Source organism: Amphiura filiformis, chromosome 4, assembly GCF_039555335.1.
Source record: "Amphiura filiformis chromosome 4, Afil_fr2py, whole genome shotgun sequence".
In the NCBI taxonomy this organism is placed as follows: Eukaryota; Metazoa; Echinodermata; class Ophiuroidea; order Amphilepidida; family Amphiuridae; genus Amphiura; species Amphiura filiformis.
In genome coordinates, this window is record NC_092631.1 from 76,340,295 (window position 1) to 76,365,026 (window position 24,732).

Below are 24,732 nucleotides of genomic sequence, written 5' to 3' on the forward strand. Positions count from 1 at the left end.
GTCAATTTCTTGACTGTTGAATGGAGTTTAATGAACTAGGCCTTTGGGGATGAGGCCATTATGGTACATAGTGCCTGCCATATGAATTAATTCACTCAGTGCACAATGCAGGCATATTATATTAGGGTGCATGCATAATGTATTCTTAATATCACACAATTATTTTTACATAGCAGCCAATGCAGATAAGTCTTTCTGCTGCTAATGCATCAAAGCGCATCATAACCCATCAACAAACAGATATAATTATGTACTTTCATCAAAATGTTTGCTAAGACAATTTCAACTGTACAGAATCATTGAAAAAACAACATTATGTCTTTGTAATGCTTGTTGAGTGTACATAGTGCTTGTTTCTGTAAAATATGACAAAACTGTCAAAAGAACATTCAAGGAAAAATAATACATTTGTGGGGGAGTTATTTGATAGAGTGTCATTTGTTCATGCTAAAATGCACTTCAACTCAACAACACTTAAACTTAATTCATGGTTAAGAAATCATTGTAACACAACCTTTCATAGAAAGAATTAGATAAAAGAGTGGCTACATTACTAGTCAGTACACAAATCTGTATGTCACTGTTACACTGCTTCTGGGTTCTGAGTAATCAAAGCATTTGTCTGTACTATTTTAGACAAGACCACCAACAAACTGTTAAAATGTTTCCGAATCAAGTGTTGCTTGCTGCATGTTTGTTCCACAACATATTTCTTGTAAAAAGCCTTTAAGATAATTGAACATTTGAGAACACATGATATGCTTTCCACTCAAGCCTGGTAAACACCGCTGGTTGACTTGGTTTTCTTAAGATTTGAAATTTAAGCTCAGTGCTTGACATTTTAAACTAAAGCTTGAAGTTTTGATAAATGCCGGGGAGAGCTTGAATAGCCTGCCTCATGAGACTTAAAGAGAAAGCAAACATACATTGAGCTACCATTTACTAGTAATGTCTTCGGCCTGAGCGATACAGTCAATGACCATTAAATAATGAATGTTTGAAGCAAGTTGAAATGCCTTTTGGAGCTCTTTTTTATGCTTACACACACATACGAGGGGCAGTCAGTATGTTTTAAGAGTTGACTCGTGACGTCATATGTGGATTGTTTTCATGGCATTTCTCTATAATTACATAAACACTGTACCTTTGTCTTTCACACAACACATGTAAAAATTATATCATATACATGATCACGTAACAGCATTAGCATAAAATCAATGGTCTAGAGTCACCTGGTGAAATTGAGTCGTTTTTGTTAAGGGAAATAAGAGGCCGAAATGAGGTATTGTTGTATTTTTTATATTTTCTCGGGAATTAAAGTACCGTATGGAGAATGCTGCCTTTTGGAACAGTAATAGAACACAAACTACCAGTTCATTAAACCATGTTTTTTGGGCTGTAAAGGTTTTAGTTTATTTGAAATGTGTGGTCAAATGTGTCTTATTTTTGACAAAAAGAAGGCTTTTCTGTCTATAAAAATCATGATATTGCCAAAAATAGCAAACGTGGAAATGTAAGTTTTTTTGCCAGTTCTGTTGACTAATCTCCAAATATTAAAACGGGAGCCTCCCTAGAAAATATTTGAATCCGTAATTAAAATATAACTGTTATTCTACCATTGTTACATTTATACAAAAAGTAGTGTTACAGAGAGAGGCCATCGTTTGAATGAGAAATTTATTTTTTAAACTTTTCTGTTCATTTCAAGTTGAGATCCTCCATGCAAATTCATATGAATATTTAAATTAAAATTTTCATAGCATTTTGTAATATTTTAGGCCTCATTTGCGTGGAATTTTGCCACTTTCGTGCATTTCCAGCATGTTGTATCGATCATCCTACCTACGCATGCGCAGATTGTTGTTTGATTTGCACCAGTTATCATCGCACTGAGTACCAGCTCTCACACACGACCAGTCATTATATTTTAATCTGTTTCATTTTGGAGAAAATTAATGTCATTTGTAATAACTGCTTTTTCATTTTTGCAGAATAATTTTGCTTCCATTCAAGCCCTAAAGTTGTTGAAGTTTCCAGACGTCCCATTTCCACCAAAGTTTAATGACAAGTCTCATATTTTACCAAATGCAAAGTGAGGACCTAGTGTTTATACCTGCCCAAAACTAGCCATATGCACCTTGTACTTTTGCTGTTCTCGGGCATTTTAAACATGCGTCTTTGCTGCAATTTAAAAGGCCTGCCTTTTTGTGTGATTTGGCAGTGTCCCTAGTCTATTGATTTTATGCTAATGCTGTTACGTGATCATGTATATGATATAATTTTTACATGTGTTGTTTGAAAGACAAAGGTACAGTGTTTATGTAATCATTGAGAAATACCATGAAACAATCCACATATGACGTCACGAGTCAACTCTTAAAACATACTGACTGCCCCTCGTATATATCATCACATTACTAAGTGATCAACATCAAGAACAACCTATTTTCAATTTGGACTCAGTTGATTTTATTATTAGTTTACTCAATTTTCTTCTTAAAGCTTTAAAATGTTACATGTCATTTTTAGAGTCTCAAATGACAGCTTTGTTAGAAATTCAAGTCTAATCACATTGTTTCATTGATCAATGGATGGCAGAGTAACCATAGATCCTGATTTGGAGTAACCTTGTAAAATTCGCCATCTAATACAGTTTGTCCACTCTGAAGTACAAAGTATGCATGCCTTCAAAGTCGGCACAATGTGTACGTCTGCGTTGGTACTTTGTACTTCAGAGTAGACTGACTGTAGCCCTGGTCTCAACCCATATAAGGTGAAGCGTTACATGTATTCCTTCTGGGGTATTTTGAAAGAGTTAATCATTTTAAATCATGACTCCAAACCACAAAGACCTACACCACCAAAATTATCTGACAAGAGGTTTGCTGTATTGATGCTGGGAGCATTCGGGCTGAAACTACCAACTTTTGAGTTGCTGTTTATCACATCATGGTCCATAGAGGGTGCTAGATTGAAAAATATTTCAGGGATCTGACTTTTACACAGTTAGTCACTGCAAATCTCCTTAGTTTGTATGTATATTGGATAACATGCATTAAATAAAATATGAAAAATACAAATTAGGATGTTCAGATGTTGTTTGTTGGCCACCTTCTTCAATACATATATGTTTTCTTTAGTTTCGTACATACTACAGTATGTACAAGCTCATATAAGAACTCCCCCAGCTTTTAGCTAACAATAAGAAGGCAACAATTTCACAGTCATCCATCCATCAACTTGTTCACCACAGAAAAGGTGGGTGGACAACTCCTAACAAAAGGTCATTTTATCATGTTACTTTTTACTGGGTTTTGAATTTTCCAAGAATCCTGCTCTTTCTGCATAATTAACAAGGCTATTACATTTTCTTTTTCAGATAACTTAAGAATGTTTGCTCACACTGCTGCACATCGCATAATATATTTAGTTTACATGGATCAAAATAGTTTCAAAACCATTCAGATCATTTATTTGAAAGCAACTTACAAAATTTAAATTGACCTCATTAATTAATATAAATCTTGATTCTTGATTCAATTTCTTTGCATACAAAATTTGCATTATATATCCGATGTGTTATTTGAAAAAAAAATTAAAATAATCTTGTATTTTGGGAGATGGTATCTATCTACGGACATTGGAAGTGGCTCAGTTCTTGGACTGTGATCATAGGTGAACAACAAAGGGGCTACGGGCCTTGTTTCAGGGCTGTAACTTGCCTACTGTAGCCCATTGAGAAAATCATGACATAAGGCTACAATTTTTGTCCTGAACCATAGTCTGTCGATCACCATAGATGTCCTGATCCTGTTTTGTAAAAGCGAGTCCTGGCGTAAATTCAGGTGAACCAAGACTCACTTTTTCCCCAAAATGAGTCTTGGTATAAAAGATCTCATTTTCTCCCTTGACCGTGACGCACCTTGATAGATAGATTTATTATTACCTTGAATAGCTCAATGCAACCAGTGATGATATCATTTTTGGCTTATCTTAGATCATGTACAGGTATCGGGCAGCACAGAACCTGTGATAATATTTAACATTGCAAGTACAATGTACGTATGTGCAATCGATCTCTTCCTAACAGGACATGTATAGTAGAACAACTGCAGTGTGGAGCTAATAACTTAAAGAGCCCCTGGGAATGAGCCCTCTATGTGAAAGGAATTTAATTAATAATAGAGGTTTGAAACATATAAAAATGCTGTGTGATTACTTAAAGGTCTATTCAGTGATCCCAGTGGAAGTGTAATTTAACAATTTTGAATTATAAATTGCCTAAAAGTTAAAGATAAGTCATTAAAATAGTCAATCAGGTATTTTTGAAATGAAACGTTTGGCAAAACACAAGGAAAACAGCAGCATTGACAAAGTTGATTCATATGTATACATGTAGCTAATAATTTCTCTACTTACTGTAAAGAAATTACAGATTCACATAAAATGTCTTATTTTGTTCAGACACACAGCTTTCAGTTTAACCACTAGCAGGCTATGTTAGCACATCTATGACAGTAACAAAGACGCTAAAAGCTGAGGGCGGGTTAGTGTAGTGGTCTTCTCACTCGCTTCTCACCACTGTGGCCGGGGTTCAATTCCCCGCAGCGCCACATGTGAGTTTGGTTGCCGATCCATGCTCGCCCCTCGCAGGTTTTTCTCCGGTGCTCGGTTTTCCTCCTGCATCTAAAATCGGACCTCTTCCCATATCCCTGTCCCATCATATCCGGATGGCGTCCCTTAAATTTAGTAGCCTCTGAGCACTATTGGGATTAGCCTGGCTTAGGCCGAATGTCATAAATAAAATAAAAGAAGTGGACACCCTGTAAAGGTATTTTTGACCATTTTCGACACCCTAAAGACACCCTTCTGGCAATGCCTTGTGTACCGGTACACTTGATTTTTTTGCTTTCCATAAAACAATTAATTCTAGACACAGAATATTGGTTAAAATTGGTCCAATTCTTGATGAGGATCAGTTTAAAATTGCAAAACAAAATTGAGCCCTATGAAACTATATTTCCAATCGAACTGAACATCAAATGTCAAACTTGCTAATTGATGCATTTTTCTTCCTCAAATGTATTTCTACATCTACGCACACAGATTGGCTCTAAATGCAGAATATATGGAAGATCAAACATTACCATGAAAGGAATGAATAGTAACAAAGTGGGGGCGTATGATGTCCAAGCATATTTTTGGTAAGCCTTCCAGCATGTGGGATGTCCTACGTGGGTGGAGAAGGATGCCAGCACCTGCTAAGCTGCACTATTTTCATAAAACGTCCAAAGCAGACAAGTTTTAACTATAATTTGATTTTGATATCAGTTTTTCAATTCAAGGCAAAGTGTGTTTTTGTTTAATTTTCAACTTGGCATGATGGCCATGATGCCGGTATTAACATAATCAAGGTTATCATCATTCATCATCATCACTTCAATTTGCTACAATCACTATCATCATCCATTACCAGTTTATTTGAAATTAGTTAAAAAATAGGGATAGCACACAGTGTCATCGCCCCGATAACTTCATGGCAGAAATCGCCATGGTACAAATGTAGGTTGAATCCACCGCCACGCATGGCCATTTTGTAACGACCTGTTTAATAGTTTCGAGTCGCATAATGGGCGAAGGTCATCTGACTAAGGCTACTGACAATAGCCCCGATTAGGCCGGTGACTGACCTTGCTTTGTGTGGGTCGAGCATGGTACGCCATAGGTATGCTTTTAGACTACCTCCACGATTGGCCTATACACTGCGCTATATAATTCCGCACATATAAATCAGAATTTTTCACAGTTTTTGACTCAAGACGCAAGCTTCTTTCTCAAGACGCAAGCTAACGACTATCATATCTGTTCAAAATATATATTCAAGTGCAAGGAACCATATCTGGTTTCTTTATTACAAAAATCATTTACGGGAGATATTCATCATTTTCTACCCCGGTATCCAAAGATTTTCGTCTCATATCAAACTCGTGCATAGTACATTCATGTGTATCGATCCCGGGTATTGATTTTAGTATCTCTGCTGACAAAGTAATTATTAGCCAGGCGATGTTGGTGTGTAGCAGTCCCAGATAGGTCGTCCAAAGATATGGGTAGTGAACACCACACATAGTAAATATTCATGTGATACATTTTTTTTACATTTTTGTGAAACATTTTTTTTTTCATTTTCAGCTAATTTTGCAAGTTGACCTCAAATGACCTCAGTATGTGACACTGAACACCACAGTTACTACAACTAGCCCTGTTCACAAACCCTGACACCTCTCAAATAGCGAGTGAAGCAAGCACCGAGCGTAGTGATATATCTTGGATCATCATAAACTGGCCTCAAAAAGAAACTTATAATTTTTCACAAGGTCATATCTTAAATCCTCTCCATAAAAATGAACAAAAATTGCACACAGGATTACTTCAATCATCATCATCAGTCGGCTGCGGAGCAGGCGACTACAAGCTTTCTCCAACTAATGCGATCTTGGGCAAGCGAAACAATTTTGTTTGGCTGCAGCATCCCTTCAGTATCTCCCAGGAGGTGCTGGACATACTGTAAGTACAGTGTCTTGCGGCCGTCCCGGTTTCCTCTTCCCATGTGGTGGAATATAAAGCGCATATTCTTTCACAGGCTCGCCATCTTCAAGGCGCAGTATATGGCGAGAAATTTGAGTTGATGAATCTTGACTCTGGCAACCAGTGGAGTGGTGTTGGTCAGGTTGTAGATGGTTTCGTTTGGAATCCGATCCACACGCTTGATGTTTAACATGACTCTGTAGCAAGATGTTGCAAATGCATTGATCTTGTTTTCCATGTCCTTGGTAATTACCCATGACTCGCACCCGTACAGAAAGACAGTAACACACGTTGTCTGAAACAGCTTGATTTTTGTTTCGATTGGCAGGGACAGGCTTCTCCAAAGGCGTTCCAGTTTCCAGAAAGCTGCCCAGGCTAGTGCTTTTCTTCTTTTAGGTCTCCAACACTAGAGCCCATCTTGGAACCCAAATACCTGAAGTCTGTGACATGGTTGATGGTACTACCATAGACATCAAGTGCTGATTGGGCGTTACAGTTTGCAGTCATATATTCTGTCTTAGGTGCGCTGATTACAAGGCCTAGATCTGCTGCTGCAGTTGCAGTCCTAGTAAGCTGTGACTGGGCCCGGTCTATGGAAGATTCCAGCAGGGCAATATCATCAGCAAAATCCAGGTCATTCAGCATCTTGGCAGGATACCTGCTTGACCGGCGTGGGTAGGTAACAATTCCAGCGTCAATTCCAGAAGTTGATTTCATCAGAAGGTAGTCTACCAGGATAATAAACAGGAATGGTGCCAACACATCACCCTGAAGCACTCCAGTTGTTACTTGGAAAGGCTCTGAGATACTGCCATCTACCATAACGGCACTATTGGAGTCTTTGTAGAGCACCTGGATGGCATTGACCACAACCTTTGGTATTCCATAATGCCGCAGCACTGAAAACATGACGGACCTGTTGATGGAGTCGAAGGCTTTTTTGAAGTCCACAAAAGTGACTGTTAAAGGAAGTTGGTACTCCTTGAAGCCTTCCATGATCCTCTTGGACTCCCGTGGCACTTAACGAAATTCCACCCCTGAAGTTGTTCTGTGTCAGTGCATTTTACTGTTGTGTCAGTTGGACAACTGCTTGGTTACTGACATGTGTTTAGAGTCGAGTATTGAAGTAATCCTGTGTGTAATTTTTGTTTATGTACAGGTGAATAATTGGACTCCTGGTGCCACAAGGAATAAACATTATGGTGATTGTACAGTCTGTACCTAAATGTACAAAACAATTTTCCACACATTACAACTGTTTGTACCAGGGTGTATCCGTTGTCAGGTCAATGATATAATGACTATTGGTACAACTTTTGAGTGAAATTTTAATAAATTCAGGAAGGGAAGTGTAGGAAACTTCTGAAAAATTGCCTGAAGTGACATGAAATGAACTAGAAGCATTCTCACTTTTTTTTTCTTCAAATGTCTGCAGATTGATTAGGAACATTTGAACCATTTTAGGAACCAATTCAAACTTTGCTTCATTGGTGGTACTACACCCCCTGATAAATGACTAATTTTGCATTTTTTTTCAAAAAATAACTACACACTGACCAGCACAAAAGTTATGTATATTATAGGGCAGGGAATCCAATTACTTCACTGAAATTTCAGTGATTCAAGACAAGTGGTTCATTATATATAATGAGAAATAACATACCACTTGTCTTGAGTCACTGAAATTCCAGTGTAGTAGTGCCCTATAATTAACATAACTTTTGTTACCAGAGTGTTATTCTTTTTTGAGAAAAATGCAAAAATAGTCACAAATTTGTCAAGGGGTATCACCTTATCTGCCCTGGGCATTTAAGTATCACCTTATTTAAAGTATCACCTTATCTGCCCTGGGCATTTAAAAAGTCATTTTTGATGGGTGCTTACTTTTATTGTTTGCATAAACAACCAAAAGTAGGGATTTTATGTGTAGATGGTTCAGTGTTGGATACAAGGAGTTGGATCCTGCCCATAATCAGGCTCAGAAATCGTGTAAACATTGACAGGTTACCTACACATGTACAAAGAGAAAAAGATGTGTAAGTTGTGAAACTTGTTTTTGATTACTGCAACAAAATACCCCAAAAATGGTGAATTTAATGAGTGGTATAAGGCAAAAAAAAAAAAAGATTGTTTGCTTGTCCTCCACCGACCGACCCCAATCTGGAAAACCTGGAAAAAAGGTTTTTTTTTGTTTGTTTTACTGTACAAATGAAGTTGTGACTGGAATCTGAAGATGGATGGACACAGCCAGTTTTCCATCCCTGGATGCTTGCCCTTCAATCAAATCACATGGGGGTCATTATAGAGGTTATCCATGTTCTATAAGCTGCATATCCTATCAACGACTGCTCAGGCTTCCCTTTAGGGTGCGTCATTGCGTCCAGACGCGTATTTTACAAATTTGGACGCAAGTTCACATGGCTAATCAAGTATTTTGCGTCCATGTCACATACATGTGGACGCAGACAAAACTTCGAAATTTTATCATTAATTGATGATAACAAGAGCACCACTGGTGCTGTAGCTCATTTGTTATGGGTTATGGTCAGGAATACCATGCGTAGCTATGTATAGCCATGCATAGATATGTATAGCCATGCATAGCTATGTATAGCCATGCATAGTTATGTATAGTCGTGCATAGTATAGCCATGCATAGTTATGTATAGCCATGCATAGCTATGTATAGCCATGCATAGCTATGTATAGCCATGCATAGCTATGTATAGCCATGGATAGCTATGTATAGCCATGGATAGCTATGTATGGCCATGTATAGCCATATGTAACCATGTCAGGGCCATGTATAGCCATGTATAGCTATGTATACAGGGCTGACAACTTTGAAAAACACATTTCAGTATTCTCAAAATCACCATAGTGCTGTGATCAAGCACAAATCAGCATTTTGAAAATATACTTACGGTTCTCAAGATATTTATTTATTCAAGGCATTTATTTATTTGTACCTTTTGCTTGTCGAGTATCCTTTGATTTTATTTTGTTTAATACAGTTTTGTTTGTATATTTAATGTCTTGGATGCACCAACGGATAGATGAGTGCCACTGATGTAAAAGCAATTTCCAAATAAAAACTTGAAACTTAAAAACTACAACACTTTCATGGTAAATGGCATGCATAGCTATGTATAGCCATGCATAGTTATGTATAGTCATGCATAGCTATGTATAGCCATGCATAGCTATGTATAGCCATGCACAACTATGTATAGCCATGCATAGCTATGTATAGCCATGCATAGCTATGTATAGCCATGCATAGCTATGTATAGCCATGCATAGCTATGTATAGCCATGCATAGCTATGTATAGCCATGGATAGCTATGTATGGCCATGTATAGCCATGCATAGCTATGTATAGCCATATGTAACCATGTCATAGCCATGTATAGCCATGTATAACTATGTATACAGGGCTACCAACTTTGAAAAAACACATTTCAGTATTCTCAAACCTCAAAATCACCATAGTGCTGTGATCAAGCACAAATCAGCATTTTGAAAATATACTTGCAGTTCTCAAGATATTTATTTATTCAAGGCATTTATTTATTTGTACCTTTTGCTTGTCGAGTATAGCCATGCATAGCTATGTATAGCCATGCATAGCTATTTTTAGCCATGCATAGCTATTTTTAGCCATGCATAGCTATGTATAGCCATGCATACCTATGTATAGCCATGGGTAGCTATGTATGGCCATGTATAGCCATGCATAGCTATGTATAGCCATATGTAACCATGTCATAGCCATGTATAGCCATATATAGCTATGTATAGCCATGTATAGCCATGTATAACTATGTATACAGGGCTACCAACTTTGAAAAAACACATTTCAGTATTCTCAACCTCAAAATCACCATAGTGCTGTGATCAAGCACAAATCAGCATTTTGAAAATATACTTGCGGTTCTCAAGATATTTATTTATTCAAGGCATTTATTTATTTGTACCTTTTGCTTGTCGAGTATCCTTTGATTGTATTTTGTTTAATACAGTTTTGTTTGTATATTTAATGTCTTGGATGCACCATCGGATAGATGAGTGCCACTGATGTAAAAGCAATTTCCAAATAAAAACTTGAAACTTAAAAAAACTACAACACTTTCATGGTAAATGAAATAAATAAATAAATAAAATTTTGCACACACATCTAATTTTCCTGACTTCATATTTCAAACAAGTGCTCCCTTCAATCTTCAGAACAGGGAAAGGCCACTAGCCTAGTGTTTACCCCCAGCACTTCCCTGTTCATACTTTCTGTTTGTCTGTTTTGTAATGTCAGAGAGGGGTTGTCATGGTCCCATATACTGATATACTAGGCCAGTGCCAGTCAAAAGGACATTTCACCTTGATTAAATGTTTACATAACTAATTGGGTCAAGATGTGTGATATAAAGTGTCAATGAGTGAGATGTTTGTTCATAGACAGGGTTGCCAAACAACAATTTGGTAGCCCAATTAGTTCAGATTTGGGAGAATTTGAGACACTATTTGCTCATGGCTCATGCACAGAAGGGCCTATAGACAGCACAAGCCCAATTGGTGCTAAAAGCAACACTGAAAAGCAGACATTGTAGCCGCACTAAAACAGTAAAGTTCAACAATCTCTTTTACAAATTCAGCACGATCAAGGAGTTTGTACAGTGTTTGTAATAGGAAGAGCACCAGAAGCAGTCTACATAGGAGACTATTCCAGGAAAGTTGGTAGAACTTTTCGTAAGAAAATGCTAAAAAAATGATACTTTCCGTCCGAATTTTTTAGCTAAATAAGTAACAATCATGAACCATCATGCAAAGATCGCATGCCTCAAATTACCAGATCCATAGCTCAAACGATGTAGCAAGAGAAAGAAAAAAACATACAGAAAAATAGACCATGCCTAGAGATCATTGTGCTAACACAATGAGCTAAAAATAAGAAATTTTTATTCTTTTATATTTTTAAGATAATAAAAGCCCCAAAATTTTGACCCACCTGCTGAGAATTGGAAGTAAATTCTGCAATATTTGTAAATGCAACGTCAGGAAATCGTGCACTTTTTGCATGCTTTCCGAACGATCGTTGTACAGCTGTTTGATTAGCCTGGGGAATTCCCGATTGATTTGTTTACAAGCAAGCACGTGCCGCTAAATAACGTGCGGTTAATGTTTATTTATCACAACCTGACAATATTCAATTTTAATATTTTAAGTTTATTTTCTCATAAATAATCTAGGTTTCCTTTATTAGTATTATTGTTACGATGAATAAAAGCAATTTTAAAGACAAAATCCAAATGATAACCCTTTTTCGTATTATTTGTGGCAGCACATGTTTTAGTTTTTGTAGCATCAACAACACGTTAATTTAAAAATAGAAATGCGGAAGTGAAAGTACATACGAAAATTGCTCAAGATTGACACTTTGCTGTTTTTGCACCTGTTTTTGACCACGTTTCGGACCAAAACTGACACAGAAATGAGAAAAATTATCATAGCGAATGGAGATGGAATATCACGGCGAAAATGCACTTTTTTTTTTTTTTTTTAACAATCAACATTTGATGAGGTGTAGACCCGTGGTACGTGTGTATCGTCATAATCGTGAATTTCAGATGGACGCACAAAAATCTGTCTGGACGCAAGTTTTTGCAACCTCGTCAGCAAACTTGCGTCATTACGGACGCACATTTTTAAAACCTTAACGGGAACCCTGCGACTGCTATACCTTGTTTAGGACTTTCAAAAGAAGTACATGCTTGTGTAACCATGACTGTTTCAAAATAGCCTGCCAAAGTCATGCAGGCAACTGAGTCTGAGGTCGTGCATTAAATTGGTTTGAATGAGGAATACCACGGGAACCAGCGCCTTTTGTTAGAAGTCACATGAGTGAAGTGGATAACCCCTATAGGACTCTCCACTGTATATAAAATTTGCAGTTAAATTTTGGGCTAATTTAAATCTATTGGAGCACGCTTGCAACCACAGTATACAATATGGTTCTTAGTCAGCACTAAGGAAGGAAGCTTGTTTTCACCTACATGTAGTTCCAACAGGTAATGCACCATGAATTGGGCAAAACGTGTTACATGCTCAAAATTATCAAAAGCAATAAAATCAAAAATGACATAAAATTTTGGCTTATTCTACTAGACTGCTTTGCATTCACTTTTTGATAAACAATTCACACCAGCTATGCCTTCCATAGAACACAGAAAAGGATACCGTACATGTATATATCCTCGAATAGTTGCTCCCCCCCCCCCAGCATTTTGTTTCAACCAAGATGTTTAAAAAATACTGATATTTCCATGCTATCTTGTGTAGTAAGCTTTATACCAAGGTGCACAGTCCTGTACACAGAATTGCTAATGGCAATTATGGCATCGGTAGTTGGCTAAAGTCTGATTGCAAACCCGGAAGCTAACCGGAAGTCATCATTCTTAACCTCATAGTTCTTCATTTCAGCATTGAGTTTTAAGCTTACCTAATGATTTTAACAGGAATTATCATTCTAAAAATGAGCTAATAAATGCCCCGCCCCCGGGGCAACTATTTGAGAATATACAGTAGGTGGCATTTCCAGGGTAAGAGGGGGAAGGCCAGATTGCAGGGATGATAAATTAGAGAAGGGTCTACTAAAGCACACTAGTTTTTCTGGGAAGAGATCATAGCCCTAGGATTTCCATTCACAACTTTGATGGGTTTCATTTTTTTCTTGACATACAGGCAATCTCTTTTAACCACACCTGTGTAGGTTAGAGAGAGCACCTTTGTACTTGTGTTAATCTCTAGATCCACCAGGTATAGGCTAGAGGAGATCGCAAACCAGGAAAGAAATGGCAAGTTCCTTTGAAAACCAGTTTAAGCCACTTTCACTGTTGATGATTTGATTGTAAATCAGCATACTAACTTCTCTGACAGAATAAGGGTGAAAAAGCAAATAAAAGCATTCAACAAGATTAAGTTCAGGAAAAGTCCAATCTCCAATTTATTAATTTAAAGGGGAATAGGATTAATTCGGCACCCAACATGCTATTTTAGGGTTGTAACATTCGTCATCGCCGGCATGGATGCATGAATTGAAGTAGAATGTTGCCAAATTAGGAAGCTTTAGCAACATGTTTTTCTCTACAGTGTACACTGTGCTTGCCGAAATATTTGCAGGTCCCCCTAGTCTACTTTTGTGCATATTTGACTCGAGGACCCACCTTACAGCGTAATCAATGTATACCAGCAGAGAAGAACAGCAGTTGTTTAATTACATTTTGAGAGCGTGCACTGCGTAAACACGAAAGAGGGGTTCTGAGCGGACGATAGATCGGACATTCAACGGACAATCATAACAACAGACAGATAATCTGACTGGCCGATATTAAACACGTCAAAACGTTGGTTGGCATGCACAAAGCTCTGTGTATATCGCTCATTAAAATGGCGCTCGCATCAATCTGTTCATCTCTGCAACCAAGTGTAATTCAATGTGTCCCCTGTCAACTTTATCCAGCTTCCAAATCCAATCTTACTTGGTAATAGAATATATGTGACCCCTCGACACAACTGAGCCCTGAAGTCGCCAATCATCATTTTTGAGATATTCAACCAAAATATTCTGCTTGAAATTAGCTTTAAAATGATGTATATCATGTCTATAGTACTTGACATTTAAGTAGTGAAAAATCAATAAAACAGTCAATAAATCCTTTTGTTTCCTATTGTTTATTGTTAAGTTCGATGGAGCATATGTGACCCGTTACAGCAAAAGGTACCTTAAGTCGGGAGTTACATATGCCTTATTTTGCTAGTAACAAATGCATTCTAAACCAATCATTAAGGGGGTACTACACCCATTGATTTTTTTTTTTTTTTTTTGCATTTTGTGAAGAAATTACAAAAAACAATTGGACAAAGTGGTATGCAAAATGAAGGGGCAAATCTTCTCGTTTTATTGGTGGCATCGGTATCAACGTAGCTTACATGCTTTTAAAAGTAGAAGCCAAAAGGTGGTACATCACTGATGATTTAAATTCACTTCATTTTGGAAAGCTTAATATCAACGGATTTCGTTAAAATTTTGGATATGTGTTGCTAACACGTTAGGGAAATAAAGTTGATATGTAAAATGGGAATAAGTGGTTCCTCATTTCTTTTATGACTTCATGAACTTGGTGTTAAAAAAAAAAAAAAAAAGGAACTGGTTAGAATGCTTCTATTTTCAATGTTGAGCTATATTTTGTATTTTTAACTTGCGACATTATTTCACTGAAACTTAATTAAGCCATAGGTAACAGGTTACCACAACCATACTACAGCAATGTTGAAAAAATTGTATTTCTTGTCACCTATACCACCATATTGGGTAGTTTTCCGTAAGCTTAACTTTTGTGATTTTGGTAACTATTTTATATTTATTTGTGAAATCCATGTCAACTAGGCATTCTAAATTGTACTCACCATTTACATCCCAAGGTATATTAGTATATCCACCTTGCACTTCTCGATATATATCCAGTTAAAGACAGAATATCAAAATTATTCCTCATTATGATACATTTTGTATCACAGACTCTCACATGTGTATTCAAAATTGATGCTTAAATTTGACCTGAACCAATTGACCTATAACCTGACATACGGTGACCTAATAGCCTTTTCTTCTCCTAACAACACATCAATAACAACATCAATATCAAATTGACTAATGACTATGCATCTATTGTGTAAGTGTTTTTTAATTTATTCAGTGTTATATATTTTGCAAGCACCACTAGATTTTCTATAGAGAGTATAACAAAGGATTTAATGTATTCCATTCATGTACCCTACTTGAACATGTTGAAAAGAATAAATTATGGTTTGTTATGAAACACGCATCTGAGTTACCAGGATACGGTAAACAAAAAATATATAGGGCTAAAATGACTTACTATACAATGGTTTAAAAGCACCTTTTTTATTTATTTTTTTAAAATTTTTTATATTTCACATGATCCGTGCATATATCGCCTCGCTATAAATGAAAAAATATTTTTTTAGACCAATCAAACCAATATATGGGTGTAGTACGCCCTTAATCCTATTGTTGTAGAGGATAATAAGCTTGTACCTGTCTATAGAAGTGTTTGTTATACAGCTCTAGTCTTTATTTGATATGGCTAATCCCTGTTCAAGTGGCGTGAGTGGTGGGTTACAAAAGCATTGTATTGTATTTGTATAGGTATGTAGCCACCCACTAACAATGAGAGGACATTCCTGAACCTCGTTGACTTGTAGATGATTTGAAATGACCGCCACTTCAGATTGTCATTATTGTTTGATATTTTCTGCCAACATTGGGGAAAAAGAGACACTTGTAGCAGCCGACATAAGGTACCGGGGTACCTTTCGCTGTAACGGGTCACATCTCAATAGTGGCACTGGCGACATCCGGGCTCAGTTGTGCCGAGGGGTCACATATAATAATTACTAGACTAGAGGCAAAAAAAAAAAAAATTAATTTAGTTCACGACTTCGCGTCCACCCCCCTCCTCACATTCTGGGATCAGTCCATATTTTTTTCCATTTGTAAATAAATTTTACATGTTATAACTGCAGTACAATTACATGTAACTGTGGTAACAATATACATGTATGATGTAACTTTGTATAATTAAAGTTACGAGAATCCATTTAGATTCTTGCAATTTTGTTGACGAGAACGGATTTTCGCAGAATTTCTGACCCTGCAAGTCCTAACCTAAGCACAACATGCATGCAGCATGAAATTGAATCTACATACATGTACCAAAACAAACACTTAGTCAGATACGAAACACATGAACACTATCACGTCAACAACAAGCTGTCATATTTTGCTGCCAACCCAGCAGGCACATGTTGAAACATTAATAAAAAAAACAACATTGATTCAACGTTCAAATGAAATGTCAAGATGTGCTTGCTAGGAAACATCTGGACTTGACTAGCAATTACGGCCTTTATTTACAAACAAATGACAAATGAATGTATTAATTTGTAAATTTCAGAAACATAAATAAAGTAAGCATTATTATTTACAAGTATTCAGCAAGGTTCTTTATTGGTCTGGGCCCAGTTGTACACAAATTTGAACGTTTGAGGACTTGTTCTCAAGTTGTAGCAGGTTCCATAGGGTGTAAAATATTAAATTTGACAATAATTAGCAACCTGTTTGACCTCTCCATATATTCATACATTGCTCACCTGTGTTTTCTTATCATATTTTGTGGTGAAAATGATTACAAATTGTGTAATTTGCAAACATTTGATTTCTTCGTACGGACGGCTAAGTCTGTATGTACGCTCATAAGGCCACTAGCAGTCAATTTTGAGTTTCCCGTCACATAAATTTATGAAAACAAGTGAGGTAACTTTTTCATTATTCATTATCTTTATGCCTTTCATTATATGACGAACATGCATGTAAAATGTGTTGTTATTTGCCGCTCACTCACTTGAAGATGGATGTTTAGCCCAAATGAGATTCAAAAGTAGGCCTATATTAAAAAGAGTCTGCAAGGTTGACATCAAAATGTATGTTTTGATTTTGATTTTTCCACAAAAAATAAAGGGATATTCATAATTTTTTTTGCAAATAAAACCAGCTTTTATCAGTATTTTTTGGAAAATCACAATATGAAATCAAGTGAGGGTCAGAAAATGAAGTGAGGGCGGGTGACGGGAAACTCAAAATCGACTTTCCTTGGCCTTATACAAGCACATGATACACAGCACCTGTACGGTCGGAGCCGGGAGTTTCAATTAATATTGGAACTGGTCTGGGTCCTGTTCTGATTGGCTAATTGAATAATGTCATCATCACATCAGCATCTCCTTCCGCGTATATGTATACAGTACATGACCTACATATACATGTGTAGCATCAGTTCCAATAATTGAAACTTACGCCCGTAACGGCTCCGACCGGGAGTTCCAACAGGTGCTGTGACCTGTGTACAATGTATGTTAGGGTGCATCTATAGCCCCCATAGTTTGCATTATTTTTGTCCATAGCCTTAACATGTTCCACTTGTTCTAAAACTAATCCCTACCAAATTTTATTTAATTCGGAGTTTGTCTTATGGGGCCACCACAGACTTGAAGTCCGAAAATGGGCTTGTCCATTGAAACGTGTAGTAAAGTGAACTTTGCACTCTAAAAACACCCTATATAATGCATGTAATGTATTATGGAAAGAAGAGGGCCATATGAAACATAACTTTAACACTCTGCTGTGGGATTTGTTTCTTGGATATTCAGATGAGGGTCAAAGGTCAACAGAGTTCAATGTCAGTAAATGTCAAAGATCAACCAAATAAGGTCAAAGGTCAACAAACATATAAATGACATTCAGAGCAGAGAAATGGTTATCTTGAGTTTGTCGAGCTGTGCATCCTCTTCTTAGGAAGCGATGATGCAGTAATGTCAAATAAATCCAAGCAACCTGGAGATCTCCACAAAGCCAGGTGGATGGCAAAGCTATTTTACTCAGTAAAGATTATGTTTGCTAGAAGCCCAGATTTCACAGCTGCCACAAGGTACCATAACAGCCACCCATCAAGTGCCGAAAGTGAGAGAATTTGTTATCTTCGCCACTCTGATCTAAAGTTTATGGTGGTTGACCTGCACTTCAGCTGCTGATGCCCTATATGGCATGACCTCAATCTGTTTCACAAGTTGCTCATGTATGACTATGAGGCTGTGAATCCAGTCATTTCTTCAAGTGCAATTAAAGCTTTGAAGCGTCACTTATGGTACTTGTTGACAGGAGCGATGGTGCCCCTTGCACTGTTTAGTGATAGAGTGCCCACAGATGAGCGACGTGCACTCGCTGATAAACTCCTTGCAGTAGACATCTTAGCACCTAAGGTTAGATGCGGATTGGATTAGCCTTTGGAAAGCCTGAGTGTCCAACCAACATCATCGCTGCAACATCTCTTGGAGACTTGGTCAATGAGGACTCATGGTTCACTATCCACATCCTGCAAATAAACACTTTCTCACTGAAGATGTTAATACATGGCAAATTCTCCAGCATATCAAGAATCCTTTGCCAACATTGGAGCTATCAATGTTATCAACGACTGTGCAGAACGCGGTTTAAAGCTTTGCGCGGACTTCTTGGATGCAGCAAGAATGGAAAGGCACTACCAAAATACACTACAAGTTGTTGAACTAAGCCGCAAGAACGAACCAAATCTCCGAAAGGCAAATCTAACACTGATGATTAAAACCAGACGCCTCAAGAAGCACTGAACTTCTTAATGAATGTAATAGTGAGTGCTGAAAATAGCATTTTAGGATTGTAAAACTCTTTTACATAAGGCAGCTATTACTTGATACAGCAATCAAGACTGCAAACATAGCTGCCATTTACAAACAAAATATGCAAATGTTTTGGAAATGGTCTAAAATCTTTAAATTGATGCACTTAGCAGTATTGAGAATATGGCAGCTATAATTAGCCACACAAAGTATATGAATCAAAATAGCTGCCTTATGAAATTGTGATATAGCTTATCATAAATGTTCTGATGGCCGGTGGCCCCATAGGACGAGGTCCGATTTCAATGAAATTTTGTGTGAGGTATTTATTTTAATAGTGGAACACATTTATACTATGGACAAAAATCAGGGTTAACATTTTAAAAATAGGGGGGCTATAGATGCACCCTAATGTATGTACCGGTATGTGTTTAATGTGCATTCACAATTTCACATACATACTTAGCGGTGGCTCCGTACGAAGAAATCGTTGCTCCAAAAATGCTTGCAAATTAAACATTTGTAATCATTTTTCACCACAAAATATGATAATATGAAAACACAGGTGAGCAAAGAATATATGGAGAGGTCAAACAGGTTAAGGTTGTTATATTATTGTCAAATTTAATATTTTGCGACATTTTTATTATAAATTAATGAAAACAATTAACACAGTCACAGAAGCCACCCTATGGACCTGCTGCAACTTGAGAACAAGTCCTCAAACGTTCGAAATTTGTAGTTACTACAACTGGTGTGTAGCATGGCATTGCATGATTCTTTTTTGAAATATCAATATTGTTTACCACGGCCACGATCATGACGATACAGGGCTGGGGCAAGCAACGATGGCAAGTGAATACGCCGGCCGCTGCAAGCTAGACTCGCTTGCCAGTCCTATATACGCCGTACCTATGTATATTGAGGACTGGCTTACGCCATTTTGGATGTCAATGGGAAATACACACTTAACGATTTGCGCCGGTTAGAAACTTGAAAAAAAATCTTTAAAATTTCATCAATGTATATAAAAGTGGTACCAACCGTATTGACATTGTGCTTGCTAATTTAAGACTCGGTTGAAACAAAATTAAAGATCGAAAGCATTTTAGTGTCCAAAAAGGCAAAATTATCGTCAAAGTTCTGCCGAAATCGGCACCCTTGCTAAGGTTCAGAATTGAATCGAACGAAAATATCCGATCTTTGCGATCAAAAACACAAAATTACAACTTTAAACATACTATTGGCAAAAGACATTATTACCAAACAATACAGAATAGAAAATTTGACATCATTTTCTCAAAATATTGAAAAAATTTGCTCACTAGACATCGAAAAAGTACGCAATCCAATTCCCGTTCAAACGCGTGGGAAACTGAAAGTGCGATAATCGTGACTACTGCAAGCTAGGCAGTGCAGTGAAGGACCTTGCTGAAACTATAAAGATGCAAAAATACTGCACTGACTTTGATATTAGCCTGATATACAAGACTTTTACAATTGCAAATGTTTCATTCGAATTCACATGCAAAAGCTAAGAGTGCTGATGTGGCACTACAATCTATAGCGTCTACCATACGGCGTACATACACACACGTGGGGGTAGACTTACTAACCTGGAACATCAGGCCTAAAAGAATGACCATAGCAACGCAAGACACAATGTCTGCGTGATTCTGAATCACAAACTCATGGCTAAATATCGGTGGATTCTTACTGCTACCTCCTCGTCGCCGAATAGCCATGATTTACTGCAAAATAGCTGTTCCGAATTCGGTCGAAACCTGTCTCTTCGTACACACCAAAGCAGCTGGAGCAGACTGCTGAGGAAGGTTGCCAGATCTAGATTGTGTCACTAATTCGTTACTTTCAAAATCACTCAATTTCATGAAGCCACAGTGAAGAGCCAATATAAACACTGTATGAGCAAAATTTCTAGCCAGAATACTTTGGTATGAGGAAGCAGAAAACTTGAATGAAGGAACCATAATTTAATTGAACTTGAAGCAAACATAAATTAAACCAAGTATGCAACAAGCAAATGATAATAATAACAATAATAAACAATAATAAATAATAATGTCATAATGATAAATGTAAATGATAATGAATGATATTGATAATGATTTTTCATTTTTTGGAATTCACAATAATAATATAAATTTTATAAATCTAATGATATGTACTTTAAAGTGTACATAGCTGGCAATACAAAAGGTAAAATTGTTCAAATGATGCATGGTCGGCTTTTTTAAAACTGAATTTGGAAAATAAAACCAGATATCCCAGTTTTAATCAAAAACTTTTCAATTTAACAGTTAAATATCATACATGTAGTATGGTAGAACTAGAAATTGATTCAGTTCACATCCCAAACACTCAGTCAAGTTTCATATGACCAGTCCAAAGTCCACTTCCCCCATGTTTCATGTTCTCATATATACAATAAAATTTCCAGAAAATGAAGAAGCGGGAAAAGAAGGTCTGTATAGCCATCCCACATTCATCAATCTTCAGCTCAGGTAGAACCGCTTTGAGGCTTTATGCAGACCGGGGGCTCACCAAAATCGCTTGCCCCCCTCGGCCCGCCAAAAATCACTTGCCCCCCCTTGCACATGCCAAATACATGTTGCGAGTGCAGCGAGCAGGAAAATTTGCATATTAAGCATTTCCGTACTGTTTTCCTAAGCCTAAGAGCGTTTTATTTAAAACGCGCCCCATGAAGGTGTGCCAAAAATTGCTTGTCCCCCCCTTTCGGCTTGCCAAATTTTGCTCACCCCCCTCTTTCGGCTTGCCAAAAATTTCCCAGGGCTCATAATTATTGCACAGCCCCTGAGGGGATGAAAGAAAAACTTGTTCTACAGGCCTGATCGGACCCAAATTTTGCATTTTAGAGATTTGTTATATTCTTTATAAGCTGAATGATATTAAAAAGTGAATTGGTTTTGACTGATTTATAGTCCGCTACGCACAGGCAAAACGCCTAGACGTTGCTCCACAAGCCTCAGCACACTTTACAGGTTGTCGCTGACCACTACAGCCCCACATCATTCCATAAACCATTTGACAACAACATGTAAACATAAAGATGAACATAAAATGAAACAAAGTTTTCTTTTGGTACCATATGTACATGTATTGTATCTTATTTGATTTTTAAAGACTGGTTTTCAGATAACATGATTCTTCAGTAATACTCTTGTATTTTGTTTAAGTTTAAAATGTAGTAACACTTTGTTATTAATGCTGCGTTTGTAATTCTTTGTGATTTTTAATGATTTTTGTGATTCTTCTTAATTGTTCTATTGTTTATAAAAACAAAACAAAATAAAAACACTGGCACCGAAGCGTGTGCTCAGTGGAAAAGAGAAAAACAAAATCAATATAAACACAAAACAAAATTTTTTTTTAACTTGTCATAACAAAACAAAAGGACAAAACAAGGAACAAAAAAACATACAACAAACAACTCTCAGACTATAATAATAAAATTCACATTCACACAAAAAACTAAATGAGGTGGAAAAGAAAATACTTGTTATCATTTTTCATTATTATGAATAAATGACTTGTATGAATTTTTAAAAGTTTTTCACACATGTATTTTTTGCCTGGGTACACAAAATGCACATCTTTTCCTGTATGCGGAAGTACAATGCATAAGTGCTTCACGAAATTAAACTAAATTTGGCAACACTACTTGTCAACGTGGGATGACGCATGCGCATGCGCGGCGTTAGTCCCCCATTTTTTTTAGTTTCCCAGAATGCATTGGGCCGATGTAGTCAGAGGGAAAAATTAAATGCCAAGTGAAAAATTATTTGTTTATTTGATAAAAAGGTAAGTATTTTGGAGGCTATTCAAATAACCAGTTGCAGCTTTGAAAATGTAGTTGTTTAAATGTTTTTTGAGGATTCTAATATAAAAAATCAACGGTCATTTTCAATTTCCATGACCTGAAAAAATTTAATACATGCACATGCATGCATGCATGTGGATTGCAGATATGCTGAGCTGTGTACAGTTTTTATACAATTATTCAGGGTTCTTTTCAGACCTGGTTCTTTTCAATTTCATGCATTAACCATTGCGTATATCATGCAACGTATAGTACAGGGAACCCTAGTCCGAATAATCAGACTCAGAACAAAATATTAATTTCTGACATGATCGTGTACTGGGTCTGAACTGTTTCCATATGAAATCTTGATGGCAAATTGGACAATAGAAGCACATGGTTCTACGTGACAGCTTTTTAATCCCTATTCAGGTTACGTGAATCACGCTATTGTGGACCATCCTTCTGATACTTGAGTGTTTGGACAAGCGGAACGGTTTTTTGTCTACCTCTCTGTTTGTAAACAAACCAGGAGGTCGAAATCGTCCTCCTCGCCGAATACGAAAGTCAGCGTAATACTAGTACGGCACTGAGGGAATATCCCATACCGTAGTAGCTCTGCAGATCGACTGCACAACGATAGGCCCTATAAGCCTTCATACTAATGAAAGTCGATTCCCAGTTTCCCGTTACCCTACTCCGCTCAAAACAATTTGCTGGCCAAATATTTCATTATTTTGAATAAAATGTTGATTTCTAACAAACATTAACATACAAATAAATAATTGTGGTTTTAAATATATCATAAATCTCTTTCTGTTGATTTTCATGGATTTTCTTTGCAGTAGGAGCACGGTATATGGTTAATAATGAATTATTAATGAATACCTACTCAATTCTCTGTCCCGCACATTTTGATCTGCTCTGATCTCATCCCGTAAAAAATATTGTGAAACTTTTGATAATAGTTGTACAGTCACCTTCATGTGGTTGTAAACTACATCTGTAAACTACAAACTGTGATTTATCACATGTATACATGGGTAGTTATTGGTTTACAACTGTAACAGATGCAATAATGAAATGGTATAAAATAATGAATAATGAATAATGAATAATGAAATGGTCACCTACACAGTCATGAAAAATAATGTACGGTAACGGGAAACTGGGAATTGACTTTCATTAGCCTAAAGGCACCAATAGCAATATTTAATAACGAAAATGTCATACCGTACTAATGCATACACATGTGTCTGTTTGCCCGTTTTTTAAAGTTTCCGTTGCGAACTATAGAAAAATTATTAAATTTGTGTACATCGTGGAACATTCAACTACGGCTACGCTTGTTACTCCGCGACTATATAATAGGTACGGTATGCCAGGTGAATTCAAATTTGCCATCAAACTGCATCTTTTTATATCAAATTAAAGCCCTTGAGTAAACAAAGCCAAAACTGAAAACCTTTTTTTCATAGCACTTTCCGTAGCAAAGTTACATCTTGTCAAAGATTGACTTTCATCAAAAAGATTCAGCTAGCAAAATTCCCCAAAACGGCATTTCGGGGTGTTTCTAGATCTTAGTCTCATTATGATATAGTCAGCTTTTTTTAATGGAACTGCTCTCAAAATCCCTCTAAAATTCCATGTGTGATTGTCTTATCACCATAAAAAATCATATATTTGGGTCAAGTGAAGTAGGTTTCCTTCTTCGGCCAGTTGTTTTAAATTTCAATGCATTGACATTGTCGGCGAATTTGGCTGACTAGCAAATGTGCTAGTAATACACGAGCGTACAGCGCTACTCTACGCGTCCATATTGCGAGGTTTATATCTGCGTACAACAGCTTAACTACGCACAGCCACGCAAAGAGTATGTTCCACGATGTACACAAATTAAAGTAATTTCTCTATAGTGCAACGTCAAGCGTATGCATATAGGACTTTGTGGAACATGTGGAATGTGCTGGACGGCTGGCAGTACGCTTAATTTGTAAAAGGAAATCGGGGAAAAAAT

The 24,732-nt window shown here is 36.9% G+C and overlaps 1 protein-coding gene across 1 annotated transcript in view; it reads right to left on the bottom strand.

Annotated features, from left to right (window-relative positions):
- Positions 1–20,715, bottom strand: part of LOC140151418 (translocating chain-associated membrane protein 1-like) — a 48,823-nt gene extending 28,108 nt beyond the window's left edge. The window contains 1 exon segment of the mRNA XM_072173750.1: positions 20,494–20,715. Coding sequence (XP_072029851.1) covers positions 20,494–20,622 — 129 coding nt within the window. The 5' untranslated portion in view covers positions 20,623–20,715.
- Positions 20,716–24,732: the final 4,017 nt, after the last annotated feature.